The 17,394-nt window shown below is 40.3% G+C and overlaps 1 protein-coding gene across 3 annotated transcripts in view; it reads right to left on the reverse strand.

Annotated features, from left to right (window-relative positions):
- The window catches only part of PRELID2 (PRELI domain containing 2), a 74,697-nt gene that overhangs the window by 43,005 nt on the left and 14,298 nt on the right, over positions 1 to 17,394 (reverse strand). For 2 of the 3 annotated variants that reach the window (XM_036849335.1, XM_036849333.1), the window contains exons 3-5: positions 15,667 to 15,740; positions 15,087 to 15,110; positions 13,972 to 14,132 (exon numbers count right to left, since the gene is read on the reverse strand). In XM_036849335.1, the coding sequence (XP_036705230.1) occupies positions 13,972 to 14,132; positions 15,087 to 15,110; positions 15,667 to 15,740 (259 nt within the window). The remainder of the gene's footprint in view (positions 1 to 13,971; positions 14,133 to 15,086; positions 15,111 to 15,666; positions 15,741 to 17,394) is intronic. The other variant, XM_036849334.1, reaches the window with a different exon arrangement.

A 17,394-nucleotide genomic window follows, 5' to 3' on the forward strand; every position in this document is an offset into this window, starting at 1 on the left:
GATAACTTAAATCCTGCTTGAAGATAACAGAACAGTTTTTATTTACCACCAAAACACACACAGTTATGGTGAAAGGGCAAAGCCCAAGAAAATACTTTTACAAGATGATTATCTTTTAGAATTACATTACTTGGATACAGTAAATGTTATTAATACCAAATCCAGTGCATATCAATTACATTCCAACATAGTACAATAAAAATCTATTCATTATAAGGAAAAGAACTAGAACTGACAGATAAATACATTTTAAAGTCTAGAAGCAGGAGGAGCTTCAAGATGGAGGAGGAAGATGTGGAGATCACCTTCCTCTCCGCAAATACATCAGAAATACATCTACATGTGGAACAACCCCTACAGAACACCTACTGAACACTGGCAGAAGACGTCAGACCTCCCAAAAGGCAAGAAACTCCCCACGTACCTGGATAGGGCAGAAGAAAAAAGAAAAAACAGAGACAAAAGAATAGGGATGGGACCTGCACTAGTGGGAGGGAGCTGTGAAGGAGGAAAGGTTTCCACACACTAGGAAGCCCCTTCGCGGGCGGAGACTGTGGGTGGCGGAGGGGGGTAGCTTCAGAGCCACGGAGGAGAGCGCAGCAACAGGGGTGCGGAGGGCAAAGCAGAGAGAGTCCCGCAAAGAGGATCGGTGCCGACCAGCCCTCACCAGCCCCAGAGGCTTGTCTGCTCACCCGTCGGGGCGGGCGGGGGCTGGGAGCTGAGGCTTGCGCTTCAGTCGGATCGCAGGAAGAGGACTGGGGTTGGTTGTGTGAACACAGCCTGAAAGGGTTAGTGCACCACAGCTAGCCCGGAGTGTGTCAGGGAAAAGGTCTGGAGCTGCTGAAGAGGCAAGAGACCACTGTCTCGGGGTGCGCGAGGAGAAGGGATTCAGAGCACCGCCTAAATGAGCTCCAGAGATGGGCGCGAGCCGCGGCTATCAGCGCGGACACCAGAGACGGGCATGAGACGCTCATGCTGCTGCTGCAGCCACCAAGAAGCCTGTGTGCAAGCACAGGTCACTCTCCACACTGCCCCTCCCGGGAGCCTGTGCAGCCCGCCACTGCCAGGGTCCCGTGATCCAGGGACAACTTCCCTGGGAGAACACACGGCGCGCCTCACGCTGGTGCAACATCACGCCGGCCTCTGCCGCTGCAGGCTCGCCCCGCATTCTGTACCCCTCCCTCCCCCCGGCCTGAGTGAGCCAGAGCCCCCTGATCAGCTACTCCTTTAACCCCATCCTGACTGAGTGAAGAACAAACACCCTCAGGCAACCTACATGCAGAGGCAGGGCCAGATCCAAAGCTGAACCCCAGGAGCTGTGCGAACAAAGAAGAGAAAGGGAAATCTCTCCCAGCAGCCTCAGGAGCAGTGGATTAAATCTCCACAATCAACTTGATGTACCTGCATCTGTGGAACACCTGAATAGATAACGAATCATCCCAAATTGAGGCAGTGGACTTTGGGAGAAATGATATATATATTTTTTCCCTTTTTCTCTTTTTGTGACTGTGTATGCATATGCTTCTGTGTGTGATTTTGTCTGTATAGGCTTGCTTTTACCATTTGTCCTAGGGTTCTGTCTGTCCGTTTTTTTCTTTTTTTCCTTTTGGATTTTTTTTTAGAATAGTTTTTAGTGCTTGTTATCATTGGTGGATTTCTTTTTTGGTTTGGTTGCTCTCTTCTATCTTTCTTTTTTTTATGACTTTTTAAATTTATTTTATTTTTAATGATTATTTTTTATTTTAATAACTTTATCTTATTTTATTTTATTTTACTTTTTCTTTCTTTCTTTTTTTCTCCCTTTTATTCTGAGCCATGTGGATGACAGGGTCTTGGTGCTCCGGCTGGGCGTCAGGCCTGTGCCTCTGAGGTGGGAGAGCCAAGTTCAGGACATTGGTCCACCAGAGACCTCCCAGCTCCACATAATATCAAATGGCGAAAGTCTCCCAGAGATCGCCATCTCAACAGCAAGACCCAGCTCCACTCGATGACCAGCAAGCTACAGTGCTAGACACCCTATGCCAAACAACTAGCAAGACAGGAACACAAACCCACCCATTAGAAGAGAGGCTGCCTAAACACATAATAAGGTCACAGACACCCCAAAACACACCACCGGACGCAGACCTGCCCACCAGAAAGACAAGATCCAGCCTCATCCACCAGAACACAGGCACTAGTCCCCTCCACCAGGAAGTCTACACAACCCAATGAACCAACCCTAGCCACTGGGGGTAGACACCAAAAACAACGGGAACGACAAACCTGCAGCCTGTGAAAAGGAGACCCCAAACACAGTAAGTTAAGCAAAATGAGAAAACAGAGAAACACACAGAAGATGAAGGAGCAAGGTAAAAACCCATCAGACCAAACAAATGAAGAAGAAATAGGCAATCTACCTGAAAAAGAATTCAGAATAGTGATGGTAAAGATGATCCAAAATCTTGGAAATAGAATGGAGAAAATATAAGAAACGTTTAACAAGGACCTTGAAAAACTAAAGAGCAAACAAACAATGATGAACAACACAGTAAATGAACTTAAAAATTCTCTAGAAGGGATCAATACCAGAATAACTGAGGCAGGAGAATGGATAACTGACCTGGAGGATAAAATAGTGGAAATAACTACTGCAGAGCAGAATAAAGAAAAAAGAATGAAAGGAATTGAGGACAGTCTCAGAGACATCTGGGACAACATTAAACGCACCAAGATTCAAATTACAGGGGTCCCAGAAGAAAAATAGAAAAAGAAAGGGACTGAGAAAATATTTGAAGAGAGTATAGTTGAAAACTTCCCTAACACGGGTAAGGAAATAGTCAATCAAGTCCAGGAAGCACAGAGAGTCCCATATAGAATAAATCCAAGGAGAAACATGCCAAGACACATATTAATCAAACTAACAAAAATTAAATATAAAGAAAAAATATTAAAAACAGCAAGGGAAAAACAGCAAATAACATACAAGGGAATCCCCATAAGGTTAACAGCTGATCTTTCAGCAGAAACTCTGCAAGCCAGAAGGGAGTGGCAGGACATATTTAAAGTGATGAAAGGGAAGAATCTACAATCAAGATTACTCTACCCAGCAAGGATCTCATTCAGATTTGACGGAGAAATTAAAAGCTTTACAGACAAGCAAAAGCTAAGAGAATTCAGCACCACCAAACCAGCATTACAACAAATGCTAAAGGAACTTCTCTGGGCAGGAAACACGAGAGAAGGAAAAGACCTACAATAACAAACGCAAAACAATTAAGTAAATGGCAATAGGAACATAAATATCGATAATTACCTTAAATGTAAATGGATTAAATGCTCCGACTGGAAGACACAGACTGGCTGAATGGATACAGAAACCAGACCTGTATATATGCTGTATACAAGAGACCCACTTCAGACCTAGGGACACACACAGACTGAAAGTGAGGGGATGGAAAAAGATATTCCATGCAAATGGAAATCAAAAGAAAGCTGGAATAGCAATTCTCATATCAGACAAATAGACTTTAAAACAAAGACTATACAAGAGACAAAGAAGGACACTACATAATGATCAAGGGATCAATCCAAGAATCAAGAAGAAGATATAACAATTGTAAATATTTATGCACCCAACACAGGAGCACTTCAGTACATAAGGCAAATGCTAACAGCCATAAAAGGGGAATCAACAGTAACACGAGGCAGAAATCGACAGTAACACAATCATAGTAGGGGACTTTAACACCCCACTTTCACCAATGGACAGACCACAAGCTTTAAATGATACATTAAACAAGATGGACTTCATTGATATTTATAGGACATTCCATCCAAAAAACAACAGAATACAGTTTCTTCTCAAGTGCTCATGGAACATTCTCCAGGATAGATCATATCTTGGGTCACAAATCAAGCCTTGGTAAATTTAAGAAAACTGAAATCATGTCATATCAAGTATCCTTTCCGACCACAACGCTATGACACTAGATATCAATCACAGGAAAAAATCTGTAAAAAATACAAACACATGGAGGCTAAACAATACACTACTTAATAACCAAGAGATCACTGCAGAAATCCAAGAGGAAATCAAAAAATACCTAGAAACAAATGACAATGAAAACACGATGACCCAAAACCGATGGGATGCAGCAAAAGCAGTTCTAAGAGGGAAGTTTATAGCAATATAATCCTACCTTAAGAAACAAGAAACATCTCAAATAAAACAACCGAACTTACACCTAAAACAAAAAGAACAAAAAAAAAACCCAAAGTTAGCAGAAGGAAGAAATCATAAAGATCACATCAGAAATAAATGAAAAAGAAATGAAGGAAACGAGAGCAAAGATCAATAAAACTAAAAGCTGGTTCTTTAAGAAGATAAACAAAATTGATAAACCATTAGCCTGACTCATCAAGAAAAAAAGGGAGAAGACTCAAATCAACAAAATTAGAAATGAAAAAGGAGCAGTAACAACTGACACTGCAGAAATACAAAGGATCGTGAAAGATTACTACAAGCAACTATATGCCAATAGAATGGACATCCTGGAAGAAATAGACAAATTCTTAAAAAGTACAACCTTCCAAGACTGAACTAGGAAGAAATAGAAAATATAAACGGACCAATCACAAGCACTGAAATTGAAACTGTGATTAAAAACCTTCCAACAAACAAAAGTCCAGGACCAGATGGCTTCACAGGTGAATGCTACCAAACATTTAGAGAAGAGCTAACACCTATCCTTCTCAAACTCTTCCAAAATATAGCAGAGGGAGGAACACTCCCAAACTCATTCTATGAGGCCACCATCACCCTGATACCAAAACCAGACAAAGATGTTACAAAGAAAGAAAGCTACAGGCCAATATCACTGATGAACATAAATGCAAAAATCCTCAACAAAATACTAGCAAACAGAATCCAAACAGCACATTAAAAGGATCATACACCATGATCAAGTGGGGTTTATCCCAGGAATACAAGGATTCTTCAATATATGCAAATCAATCAATGTGATACACCATATTAACAAACTGAAGAATAAAAACCATATGATCATCTCAGTAGATGTAGAAAAAGCTTTTGACAAAATTCAAAACCCATTTATGATAAAAAACCCTCCAGAAAGTAGGGACAGAGAGAACTTACCTCAACATAATAAAGGCCATATATGACAAGCCCACAGCGAACATCATCCTCAATGGTGAAAAACTGAAACCATTTCCACTAAGATCAGGAACAAGACAAGGTTGCCCATTCTCACCACTATTATTTAACATTGTTTTGGAAGTTTTAGCCACAGCAATCAGAGAAGACAAAGAAATAAAAGGAACCCAAATCAGAAAAGAAGAAGTAAAGCTGTCACTGTTTGCAGATGACACGATACTATACATAGAGAATCCTAAAGATGCTACCAGAAAACTACTAGAGCTAATCAATGAATTTGGTAAAGTAGCAGGATACAAAATTACTGCACAGAAAGCCCTTGCATTCCTTTATACTAATGATGAAAAATGTGAAAGTGAAATTAAGGAAACACTCCCATTTACCATTGCAACAAAAAGAATAAAATACCTAGGAATAAACCTACGTAATGAGACAAAAGACTTGTATGCAGAAAACTATAAGACACTGATAAAAGAAATGAAAGATGATAAAAACAGATGGAGAGATATACCATGTTCTTGGATTGGAAGAATCAACATTGTGAAAATGACTATACCACCCAAAGCAATCTACAGATTCAATGCAATCCCTATCAAACTACCAATGGCATTTTTCACAGAACTAAAACAAAAAATTTCACAATTTGTATGGAAACACAAAAGACCCCGAATAGCCAAAGCAATCTTGAGAAAGAAAAACAGAGCTGGAGGAATCAGGCTCCCTGACTTCGGACTATACTAGAAAGCTACAGTAATCAAGACAGTATGGTACTGGCACAAAAACAGAAATACAGATCAATGGAACAGGATAGAAAGCCCAGAGGTAAACCTGCACACATATGGTCACCTTATTTTTGATAAAGGAAGCAAGAGTATACAATGGAGAAAAGACAGTCTCTTCAATAAGTGTTGCTGGGAAAACTGGACAGCTACATGTAAAAGAATGAAATTAGAACACTCCCTAATGCCACACACAAAAATAAACTCAAAATGAATTAAAGACCTAAATGTAAGGCCAGACACTGTAAAAGTCTTAGAGGAAAACATAGGAGAACACTCTATGACATAAGTCACAGCAAGATCCTTTTTGACCCACCTCCTAGAGAAATGGAAATAAAAACAAAAATAAACAAATGGGACCTAATGAAACTTAAAAACTTTTGCACAGCAAAGGAAACCGTAAACAAGATGAAAAGACAACCCTCAGAATGGGAGAAAATATTTGCAAATGAAGCAACTGACAAAGGATTAATCTCCAAAATTTACAAGCAGCTCATGCAGCTCAATATCAAAAAAACAAAAAACCCAATCCAAAAATGGGCAGAAGACCTAAATAGACATTTCTCCAAATAAGATATACAGATTGCCAACAAACACATGAAAGAATGCTCAACATCATTAGTCATTAGAGAAATGCAAATCAAAACTACAATGAGATATCATCTCACACCGGTCAGAATGGCCATCATCAAAAAATCTACAAACAATAAATGCTGGAGAGGGTGTGGAGAAAAGGGAACCCTCTTGAACTGTTGGTGGGAATGTAAATTGATACAGCCACTATGGAGAACAGTATGGAGGTTCCTTAAAAAACTAAAATAGAACTACCATACCACCCAGCAATCCCACTACTGGGCATATACCCTGAGAAAACCATGATTCAAAGAGAGTCATGTACCACAATGTTCACTGCAGCTCTGTTTACAATAGCCAGGACATGGAAGCAACCTAAGTGTCCATCGACAGATGAATGGATAAAGAAGATGTGGCACATATATACAATGGAATATTACTCAGCCATAAAAGAAACAAAATTGAGTTATTTGTAGTGAGGTGGATGGACCTAGAGTCTGTCATACAGAGTGAAGAAAGTCAGAAAGAGGAAAACAAATACCGTATGCTAACACATATATATGGAATCTAAAAAAAAAAAAAGTGGTCATGAAGAACCTAGGGGCAGGATGGGAATAAAGACACAGCCCTACTAGAGAATGGACTTGAGGACACAGGGAGGGGGACGGGTAAGCTGGGACGAAGTGAGAGAGTGGCATGGACATATATACACTACCAAATGTAAAACTGATAGCTAGTGGGAAGCAGCCGCATAGCACACGGAGATCAGCTTGGTGCTTTGTGTCCACCTAGAGGGGTGAGATAGGGAGGGTGGGAGGGAGACGCAAGAGGGAAGAGATATGGGGACATATGTATATGTATAACTGATTCACTTTGTTATAAAGCAGAAACTAACACACCATTGTAAAGCAATTATACTCCAATAAAGATGTTAAAAAAATTTTTTTAATTAAAAAGTCTAGAAGCAAACACAAAAGAGTAAGAAATTAATAAGCTTATCTTAGACTGTAATGTTTCAGAGGGCAGAAATCATGACTTTTCATTCTGAAAAATCTAAAATAGTGCACTCCTTTCCCCACTTCCAAGAGTAAATGCCTGTATCCTACTGTACATAATAAGCAAAGCACAGGACTTCCCTTGCAGTCCAGTGGTTAAGACTCTGTGCTCCCAATGCAGGGGACCAGGGTTCGATCCCTGGTCGGGGAAGATCCCACAGGCCACGTGGCACAGCCAAATAAATAAATAAATAAAAATAAAGCACGTTCCCACGAGAGCTGACCTCTGATTTTTTTTTATTTCAGATTAAGATTCATTTTTCTATTCTCTGATTTGGCCCAAGTGTCCCAAGGCCGAGCAGTGCATCGCCCCCAGCACCTCTGACTCTGGAAACCCAGTCAGTTCCTCAGAGCACTGCGCGTGACAGTCCTGGGTCTACAGCAGCCGTGGTCATAGCAGGAGCCAAGAAGAGAACCCCAAATCCATGAGAATTCAGTCCATGCCAAACGCTTGCACTGACCCCTGCATGCTATGCTCTCCAGCGCTTCAATCTCACTCTGGAACGAAAAGAGAAGTGTTCCTACTCCCATGATGCTCGAACTGAGGAGCTCATACCCCCAGAGATGGTGAACCAGGGGAATGCAAAATCACGACGTGGAACATCTCCCCGCAGCGTAATGGAAATAACCATAAACACTGTTTCTGTATTAAAATAGTACATGCTTAGGATCAGAATCAAAAGTCATGTGAATTTTCAAGACGATGAGGATGATAACAATTAAAGTCACGATGTTGAGCACTAACATTTACTGACCACTACGGGCAGGTGCTGCTCGAAGCTCTCTGCGTGTACGAACTCATTTGATCCCCACAACAGCCCTCCAAGGTAGGGATATCATCCCCATCACACAGATGAGCACACTGAGGCTTAGAGAAGAGAAATAAATTGTGCAAGGGCACAAAATTTTAGTTTCAGAGGTGGTTTCTAACCCCAGAATCTAGTCAGTTACTGTGACACAGGACAGGAGAGACCCTGCACAGGCCTGGAGGAGCCAGGCTGGCTGTGGAATGAAGTAGATCTGTGTTTTGGACAAACGAGTCAGGTATGGAAAGACAAGAGACTGTGAGGCTGCCTTAGTTCCTGGTTCCTGTCCCTTGGGAGGCCCAATGACTGGTGGTACAGAGATATCCCTGTATTCATTTGCTGTAGTAAGTGTTTATCACTTCCAAAGCATAACAAAGACAGTGGGTACCATGTTGAAGGGGAAAACTGGTGTGCAGTGGTCCTTCTTACTATACTCTAGTGGTGTTTGTGTCCAGGTGCCCATCCCTTTCCCATGCAGCCCATGTGTTTCAGAGGGAAGGGATTCCACCCCAGCTCTAGGGGCAGATCCTGACTGGTGAGGGCCAGTCAGCCAGTATCAGCCTCTGATCACTCTTACTGGTCCACGAGGGAGCAGGTGATTGAGGCTGACTCAGAGAGATTCAGGGAAAGGCCTTTTCCCTCTTGGTTGGGATGGGTTCTCTCACTCTCACAGGTCTCTTTCCCTCACTAAATGAGGACAAAGATGCATGCTACCCTAGTTGCTGCTGGCAGCCATGAGTTAAACAAACTTGAAAAAAAAATTGGATACACAGGGAAAGGTGGAGCCAAAAGAAGAACAACTATGAAACTGTACCCCACTTGGTTATGAGATAATAGAGCTCCTTACTAAGAGGAAGGACAGTGTCATTGCCAGCAGCATAGATGCTGGAGCCATACCACCTGGGGTTTGAATCTGACTCTGACACTTACTGGCCATCTTAGCTAGTATAAGTTACTTAACTTCTCTAAGCCTCAAGTTGTAAAATGGGTATAATAGTTCCAACCTCATAGGGTTGCTATGAGAATTAAATGAATTTTATATATAAACTCATATACACAAATACATACATATATCAAGCACTTAGAACAGAGCCTGGCACAGAGTAAACGTATATAAGTGATGGCTGGAATCACCTGAGTCAGGGTGTCTGTAATTTGCTGTGGAAGGCGGCCTGATGGGTATAGGAGAAGGGACAGAACAGGTATAGGAGGACGTCTCTGAGGCATGGAGTGCCAAGCTGGACTCTGGAAAAATCGAGATGAGTGCGAAACATCACATCACTCTAGCTTCTGAAAAGGATGTAAACTCCATTCCATAAAAACTGCAAGGAAAAAATGTCCAATGAAGTTAATAAAGGAAGAAAGCATATTAGAAATACCCAATTGTGTGATACACAGACAGAGAAAGACCAAAGGAGCTCTTGCCCAAGAAGGTGCCACAACTGCAGAGACATCAGCAGAAAGCCAAAACTGGATCTATGTAAAGAGATACAGGTCAAGGCTTGGCCAGATTCTACGGGAAACCCATTTCAGGCCATCTCTGAATTGAGCCGACAGGCCACGCACAGGGACAGAATGACATCTGGTTTCCCGTCACACATCCGCACCTGCTAACCAACACACAGCTTGAAGGTCTAATTTTAGACTCAGCAGCCGTGACAGCATTTTTTTTTTCTTTAAAAAAAGATGGTCCATATTTCATCTTCTGGGTGCAGTGGATAGCCCTTACTCTCACATTCCCTGCAAAGGAGGGGAATGGAAATAATAATGGGTCCTTTCTTTCATGTCCCCCCAAGATTACCCACTCATTTAGAATGTCTGCCTAAAATGCCTTTCTAAATCCATGTCAAGACCTAAGAAAACATAAGTTTCCCAGAGCCTGAATCACAGCTGTCATTACATCATCCCCTGCTCAGAAACCTTTGTGTGACTGCTTGTTGCCAGAAGAACAAAACCCATTCTCCATAACCTGGAATCCAAAGCAACCTACAGTTTGAGATTAAGTCCATCCTTTAAAAATGTCCATATTCCTGCCTCACCACTTTGCTCAAGGTGGGGTCACATATTGGCTGGGCAACTTAGTGACCATCTCTCTTTGGGTAAGTTATCTAACCTTAGCTTCAAAACACCTCAGGTGAAGGATCTAGCTTTGACCTTGACATAATAGGAGTCAATAAATACTGGCCTGCTGTGTCAATCATTAATAAGAGAGTGTTTTGCAGAGGACAAGAACATAACAAACCAAAGAAAGGAAAAGGTGTAGTTGGTCAAACTCTTTTACAGAGGAATCTGGTAATATGTATCAAAATATAAAATGCACAAAACCTTTGAATTGACCCAGAAATCCCACCTGTCCCATCTACCTTAAAAGGTCATTGAATAAGTGAGGAAATATGTAATCATAGGGATTTCATCACAGCATTGTTTATAATAGCGAAAAATTCAGAAACAATCTAAATGCCATTAGGATTGGATCAAGAAAATTATGTAAACAGGCACTACTGTTAGATGATGAAAACTGCTTCTTTTTTCCCTGAATTTAGTGTTTTTTACAAGATACATGTAACATTTTTTCCAAAATCAGAATGACTATTTAAAAAATAATTTTTAAAAACACACAATGGAAAAAGGTCCTGCAGGAAGTTTTCCTGGATTCTCCAGGACAGTTATTATTTTACAAAGAACTGATGAAGGTTTAGTACTGCTTTTCAGACCAGCCGACAGCCCAGATAGCTGATAAAATGAGGCTGAAATGAGGCATATGAAACGAAAGACTTCTGTGTTTTTTGCATAAAACCAGCCAATTCTGTCCTTTTACTACTCCTACAAAAAAAGGAAAAAAAAAAGCTCTATTCTTTACCCACAACTTTTATAGTTAATCCCAAACATCTATGTTCTATGTGAAGCTCTTGACATGAGGGAGACTAAGAAAAAAAAAGCTAGTGGGTGGTTCAGAGCAAGCCCACCTCAGACGCTAATAAGACTAGGCATTCATACTCACCCAGTGTGCTGCTGGAGCATTCTAGAATTATCACTATAGGACCAAAATTATGGGGAGCAGAAATGATTTGAACAAGTGATGGGGCTTCAGATGGATTTTAGATTTCTGATTTTTAGTTATTTGGGTTTGAGGGCTTTATTTCCCTTAAAATGACAGGTAAATAAAAATCTCAAACCATATAGAACAGAAAAACATACAGTCAATTATCCTCTGAAATCATAGTTCACAGCAATAATCACTATTAACATGTGGTGCTTGTTATAGTTTGCTTTTGTTTGTAAACCTATTTCAAAGGAATTAATCATTTCTCACCCATTATACCGGCAAAAATTAAAAAGTATGTTAATAGTAAGTCCTGGCAATATTGTAGGAAATGAGCTTTCATATGCTGCTGATGAGAGTGTAAATTAACTTATTAATATATTGGTGACAGAATCTGTATAAACTTAAAATATGCATGTCCTGAGAACCAGCCACATAACTTTCTTTTATTGAGGAATAATTCATATTCCATGAAATTCACCCCTTTAAGGTATACAGTTCAGTGGTTTTAGTATTTTCAGAGGTGTGCAACCATCAACACTAGTTCCAGGATATCTTCATCACCCCAAAGAGAAATTCCATACCCATCATCAGTTCACTCCCTCTTCTCCTGTCCTCCTTGCCCATGGCAACCACTAATCTACTTTCTGTCCCTATGGATCTGCCTGTTACGGACATTTCAAATCAACTGACTCAAACAATATATGGCCTTTTGTAACTGGCTTCTTTCGCTGAAAACAGTGTGTTCAAGCTTCATCCATGTTGTAACATGAATCATTACTCCATTTCTTTTTATGGCTGAATAATATTCCATTTTATGGATATACCGCATTTGGTTATATATTCATCAGATGAAGGACATTTGGCTTGTTTCCACATTCTGCCTATTACGAATAATGGGGCTATGAACATTGCTGCAAATTTTTGTGGATTTTTTCAATACAACGTAGAATTGCTGGGGCAAGTGGTAACTCTACATTTAACTATTTGAGGCACTGAAAAACCGTTTTCCACAGCAGCTGCACCATTTACATTCCCACCAGCAGTGTGCAAGGGTTCCAATTTCTCCACATCCTTTCCAACACTTGTTACTGTGTCTCTTTTTTATTATAGCCATCCTAGCAGGTTTGAAGTGGTATCTCAATGTGATTTTAATTTGCATTTTCCTAAAGATGTTGAGCATCTTTTCATGTACTTATTGGTCATCTGTATACCTTTTTGGATAAATATCTACTCAAATGCCTTGCCCATTTATTAATTGGGCTGTCTTTTTATTACTGAGTTGTAACAGTCCTTTATATATGCTGGATACTAAACCTTTATCAGATATACAGTTTGCAAATATTTTCTCCCATTTGTTGGGCTGTCTTTTCACCTTCTTGATAGTGTCCTTTGAAGCACAAAAGTTTTTCATTTTGATGAAGTCAGTTTTACCTATTTTTCTCTTTTGTTGCTTGGGCTGCTTTTGGTGTCATATCTAAGAAACTACCAACTAATCCAAGATCACATAGATTTACACCTATGCTTTTTCCTAAGAGTTTTATAGTCTTAACTCTTTCATTTAGTTCTTTGATCCATTTTGAGTTAATTTTGTATTTGGTGTGAGATAGAGGTCCATTTTCGTTCTTTTGAATGTGGATATCCAGTTGTGCCAGCACCATTTGTTGAAAAGAATACTCTTTCCTCATGGAATTATCTTGGCATATAGCTCTTTAAAATCTACCTGAAGCGTTCTGTAGCTTGATTGTGGCAATGGTTACACAATTGTATATGTGTGTGTTTGCCAAAACTCACTGAATTGTACCCTAAGAAGAATAAATTTTGTATGTAAATAATAACTCAATAAACCTGACAATTAAAAATTCTCCTTTAACATAATACTGTATGTCAACTATATTTCAATAATAAAATCAATTCTCCTTTAGAGAAACATTCACATATAGAATACACAAGGATCGTATGCTTCACAAATATTACAGTACTGCTTATATCTAAGAGTAACTAGAAACCATCTGAACATCTGTCCAAAAAGAAAAAAGCTAAATAGAATGTAGTATAATGATAGGATTGAACACTATGCAGCAGTTCAAAGGAATAAACTAGATTTTATAGACATCAAATGGATAAAGTTTAGAAACATTCTACTAAACAAAAAAGATAAGTGCATAATGATTTACACAGAATGAAAGCATGTATGTAAAAAAGATAATCAAAACCATACTATACAGGTTCTATGAGTATCTAAAGGTATCTCTTAAAGGTCTGGAAGAATACTCAATACACTGATAACACTCACTGCCTCTGGAGAAGGCAAAAAGGCACCAAATTGGATAGGACAGTCAGAAAGGAGTTGAGCTGTCATTTTTCCCCCAAAGGGAAATCTATTTATTGATTACTTGTGTGATTAAAAATTAATAGTATATAATTTATGTGAGTTGTAAACAGAGGTTATAAGTATGGAATCATAGCTTTTTAATATGCGTGCTCATTTGTGCTTCCCCACACCCAACCTACATGCACACACACACACACACACACACACACACAGAGGTGATCTTACCAATTTGGATTTTCCATACTTTCCCGGAAGACAGACTCTTCCTTCATGGATGCATATTGTGTCCACGTAAGGCAGTGACTCCTTATAGCCATGTTCCTTTCCTGCGGATTGAACCATGATTCCTCTTCTAACTGGACATTAGGTACCTTTAAAATGTTCACCTGTCCAAAAGACGGAAGATGGCTTTCTGAATTTAGGAAGAACAAGCTACATAAGGACTGTGTCCAGAGTTGCTTTTAGTCTTGGGGAATTAAGAGGACAAGTGATCCTGATATATGGATGATGGCACACCAATGGCTGTAAGTCCTTGATAATCAAACATACTATGACCTTACTAAATGCTGGTAAGGACATGCAAATGGCCCAGGATTTATGCAGCCTGTATAGTCCCTGGCCTGATTTCCCTAACTGCTAAACACTAAGCAAAGTATCAGCCTCCTTCGTGTCTCCTCTAGGGCTGGTTATGGCTTTCTTAAATTGACGGATTCTAATTGGGCCCACCTACGGGCTCACATGCAGGACAATATCAGATAAAATATGTTCTTCATTTTAAACTCTGCCCAATATCTAGAAATGTATGCTTTCCTAGGTGGAGGAAACATGGAAAGCTACAAAGGCAAAATTGTACAAGTCAGGGTGTCCTTAAATTATTTAAGAATGGAGATACCAGACAAAGTTGAATGCCTTTTTAAATAATAGATGCAAAGCATGTATACAGGGCAAAGGCAGGGTACACACTCTGTGGAAAAAGCCTGCAATAATTTGCTGCACATACTGCAACATGTTATTATCTGGAAAATAAAAGAAAGTTCATTTTCATTGTCATATCAGCCTTCTTTCCACTAAAGAAAGCAACAGAGTCTTAATCCATGATAAGAAAGTGATGGAAGCTGCCATGTTTTCTACACACAGCACAGCAAAGCAATTTGCAAGCTAAGCGGCAGGAGCCCCGCTGGGTTTTATATCACACACAGGATCACTTCCAGGTTGAAAAGACTGAGACATTTTTAAAAGTGCACAGCAAGACACTCTCCTCTATTTCCTAATGATTCTAAAAGGACCCTTATCAATAATCCCTCTACGGTTAAAGCAACGTGATTAAAAATTTCACTCACCTTTTTCCAACAATCACCAGAGTGCTCATGGATTTCAAAGAGAGAAAACAATTTGCTATCATGAAGATTTCATCATCAATACCATTACTTTACAGAAACACACACACAAAAAGACTTACAGAGGGTGCTGAAAACACTGTACTCCCAAAACCATTCTCACTGACAGTAAAATGGAAACTGAAGCTCTTCCTTACTGAAGGTTACGCTTAACACTTACCATCTGCCCACTTCTGATCATTCTTACCTAAGAGTCATATCTAACCATGGACAGGTTAGAAAAGATGGACGCTTCACGCAAAGTGTCCAAAGGATCTTTTAAAATAATTGTAGCCCATCTCTATGTACACTAAGAGCCCTCCACAAGAGAGACAAAACAGACAGGAAAAAAACTATCTCTGGTAGCATCTGTCAGAGCTGAGGTTGGATAGGAGACAGGTTTCTTCCTTTGAAGGGCTCTGAGGTAGGAGAACTGGGGAAGTTCCAACACTCCTTCACATCAGAAAATGCTCTCTCTTTCCATGACTATTTGGAAAACACCCAGCGTTACACCAAATCTGATTAAAGTTTGAAATGAATTTACCTTCCTTAAAATTTCTGGAACCACATTTTGACAGACTGCAATCCTCTTTCTATAGATGATCCCTGTTGACACATCTAGAAACAGAAAATTTTCACACTCAAAAAAAACTGAAGGAAATGTATTCTTGTTTTTTTTTTTTTTTAAATTTTTTTTTTTTTAATTAATTAATTTTTATTATTATTTTTGGCTGTGTTGGGTCTTTGTTTCTGTGCGAGGGCTTTCTCCAGTTGCGGCAAGTGGGGGCCACTCTTCATCACGGTGCGCGGGCCTCTCACCATCGCGGCCTCTCTTGCTGCGGAGCACAGGCTCCAGACGCGCAGGCTCAGCAGTTGTGGCTCACGGGCCCAGTTGCTCCGCGGCATGTGGGATCATCCCAGACCAGGGCTCGAACCCGCGTCCCCTGCATTGGCAGGCAGACTCCCAACCACTGCGCCACCAGGGAAGCCCCTATTCTTGTTTTAATGTCAATGAAACTTTTAATGTCAACCTCAATTTTCTATATGTAGAATTCCCAAAGAAAATATTTAACTCAAAACCCAGCATCCCTGACCACTTTTCTGGGCCAAATCCCTCCAAATATCTGTGAGCAAGGAATAAGGATAAAATAGCTAGCCACTCACACTGCACATTCTAAATTCAAGGACAAAAGAATCGTAAATCGTTCACTGCTCTGGACTATCAATGTCAACGCTCCAATGGCCATGGCCAATGAGCCTCCTGCTCAGCTCCAACGAAGAGAATGTTTTAACAAAACGATGGAGAATCTGATTCTGCCACCTTCTGCACCAAACGTGTTTTCAAGCACAGGTTTCTGGCTACAAATTTAAACCTATTATTAATTATATTGGGCATACTCTTCTCTCGTAGGGGAGCAGACCCCCCCCCCCCACCCCGTGGCTGGAACTATTCTGTTTTGGAACGAAGTTTACAGAATAGCACTAGGGACATAAAAAAAAGACACAATAAATGTGAGTTGAGAAAAAAAGGAAACCAAATCAGAGAAAAATATAAACTCTGAAGTGTTGTCTTTTGCTCTGTGAATTACTGTGACTCAGCCATGTTCCTACAGTTTCTCAAAGCTCTGGCTATAACAGCCCTGAACCTTGGTGCAAACATCCTGAGTGCCCAGAAGTTGTTGGTAGGGTGAGAAATTGGTTCATCTCCTCTGCCCACTGGCATGCCTCTGGCCATCTCATCCAACGTCTGCAGCACATGTAGTGAAAACGGATGAGCCACTCCCGGAGGCAAAGAAGCCCCTGTCAGTGGTAGAAATTATAATTAACCACTTAGGAATATGCACATTGTTCTATCATTTGATCTTCTCAACAACCTAAAGGCAGGTTGTTATTATTTTCCCATTTAACAGATGAAGACATAGAGCCTCCAAGAAGTTAGGTCATGTATAGATAGTAACAAAATCAGGACCTGAAATCAGACTTTTCTAATGCGATATAAAACCTTTCTCCTACGAGTGCAGGTACCTGAGAAAATGGCTTTTAATCATATTTACAGAGTTATGGAAGTGCAGGAAATACCCTCGCAAAGACAGTTCTCTCTTCACCAAGCAGAGAGAAGGCCTCAGAGTCACGAAATGAACATCTCATACATTTTCTCAGAAGGTTCAAGAGCATGGTAGACCGAGCCTGGGTGTCTCCAAAGGTTTACACATTGATGATGTGCATCATTATAGCTTCCTTCATTGCCAGCTCTCGAGTTCAAACACTGACA

Source organism: Balaenoptera musculus, chromosome 3 (assembly GCF_009873245.2).
Source record: "Balaenoptera musculus isolate JJ_BM4_2016_0621 chromosome 3, mBalMus1.pri.v3, whole genome shotgun sequence".
NCBI classification, from domain to species: Eukaryota; Metazoa; Chordata; class Mammalia; order Artiodactyla; family Balaenopteridae; genus Balaenoptera; species Balaenoptera musculus.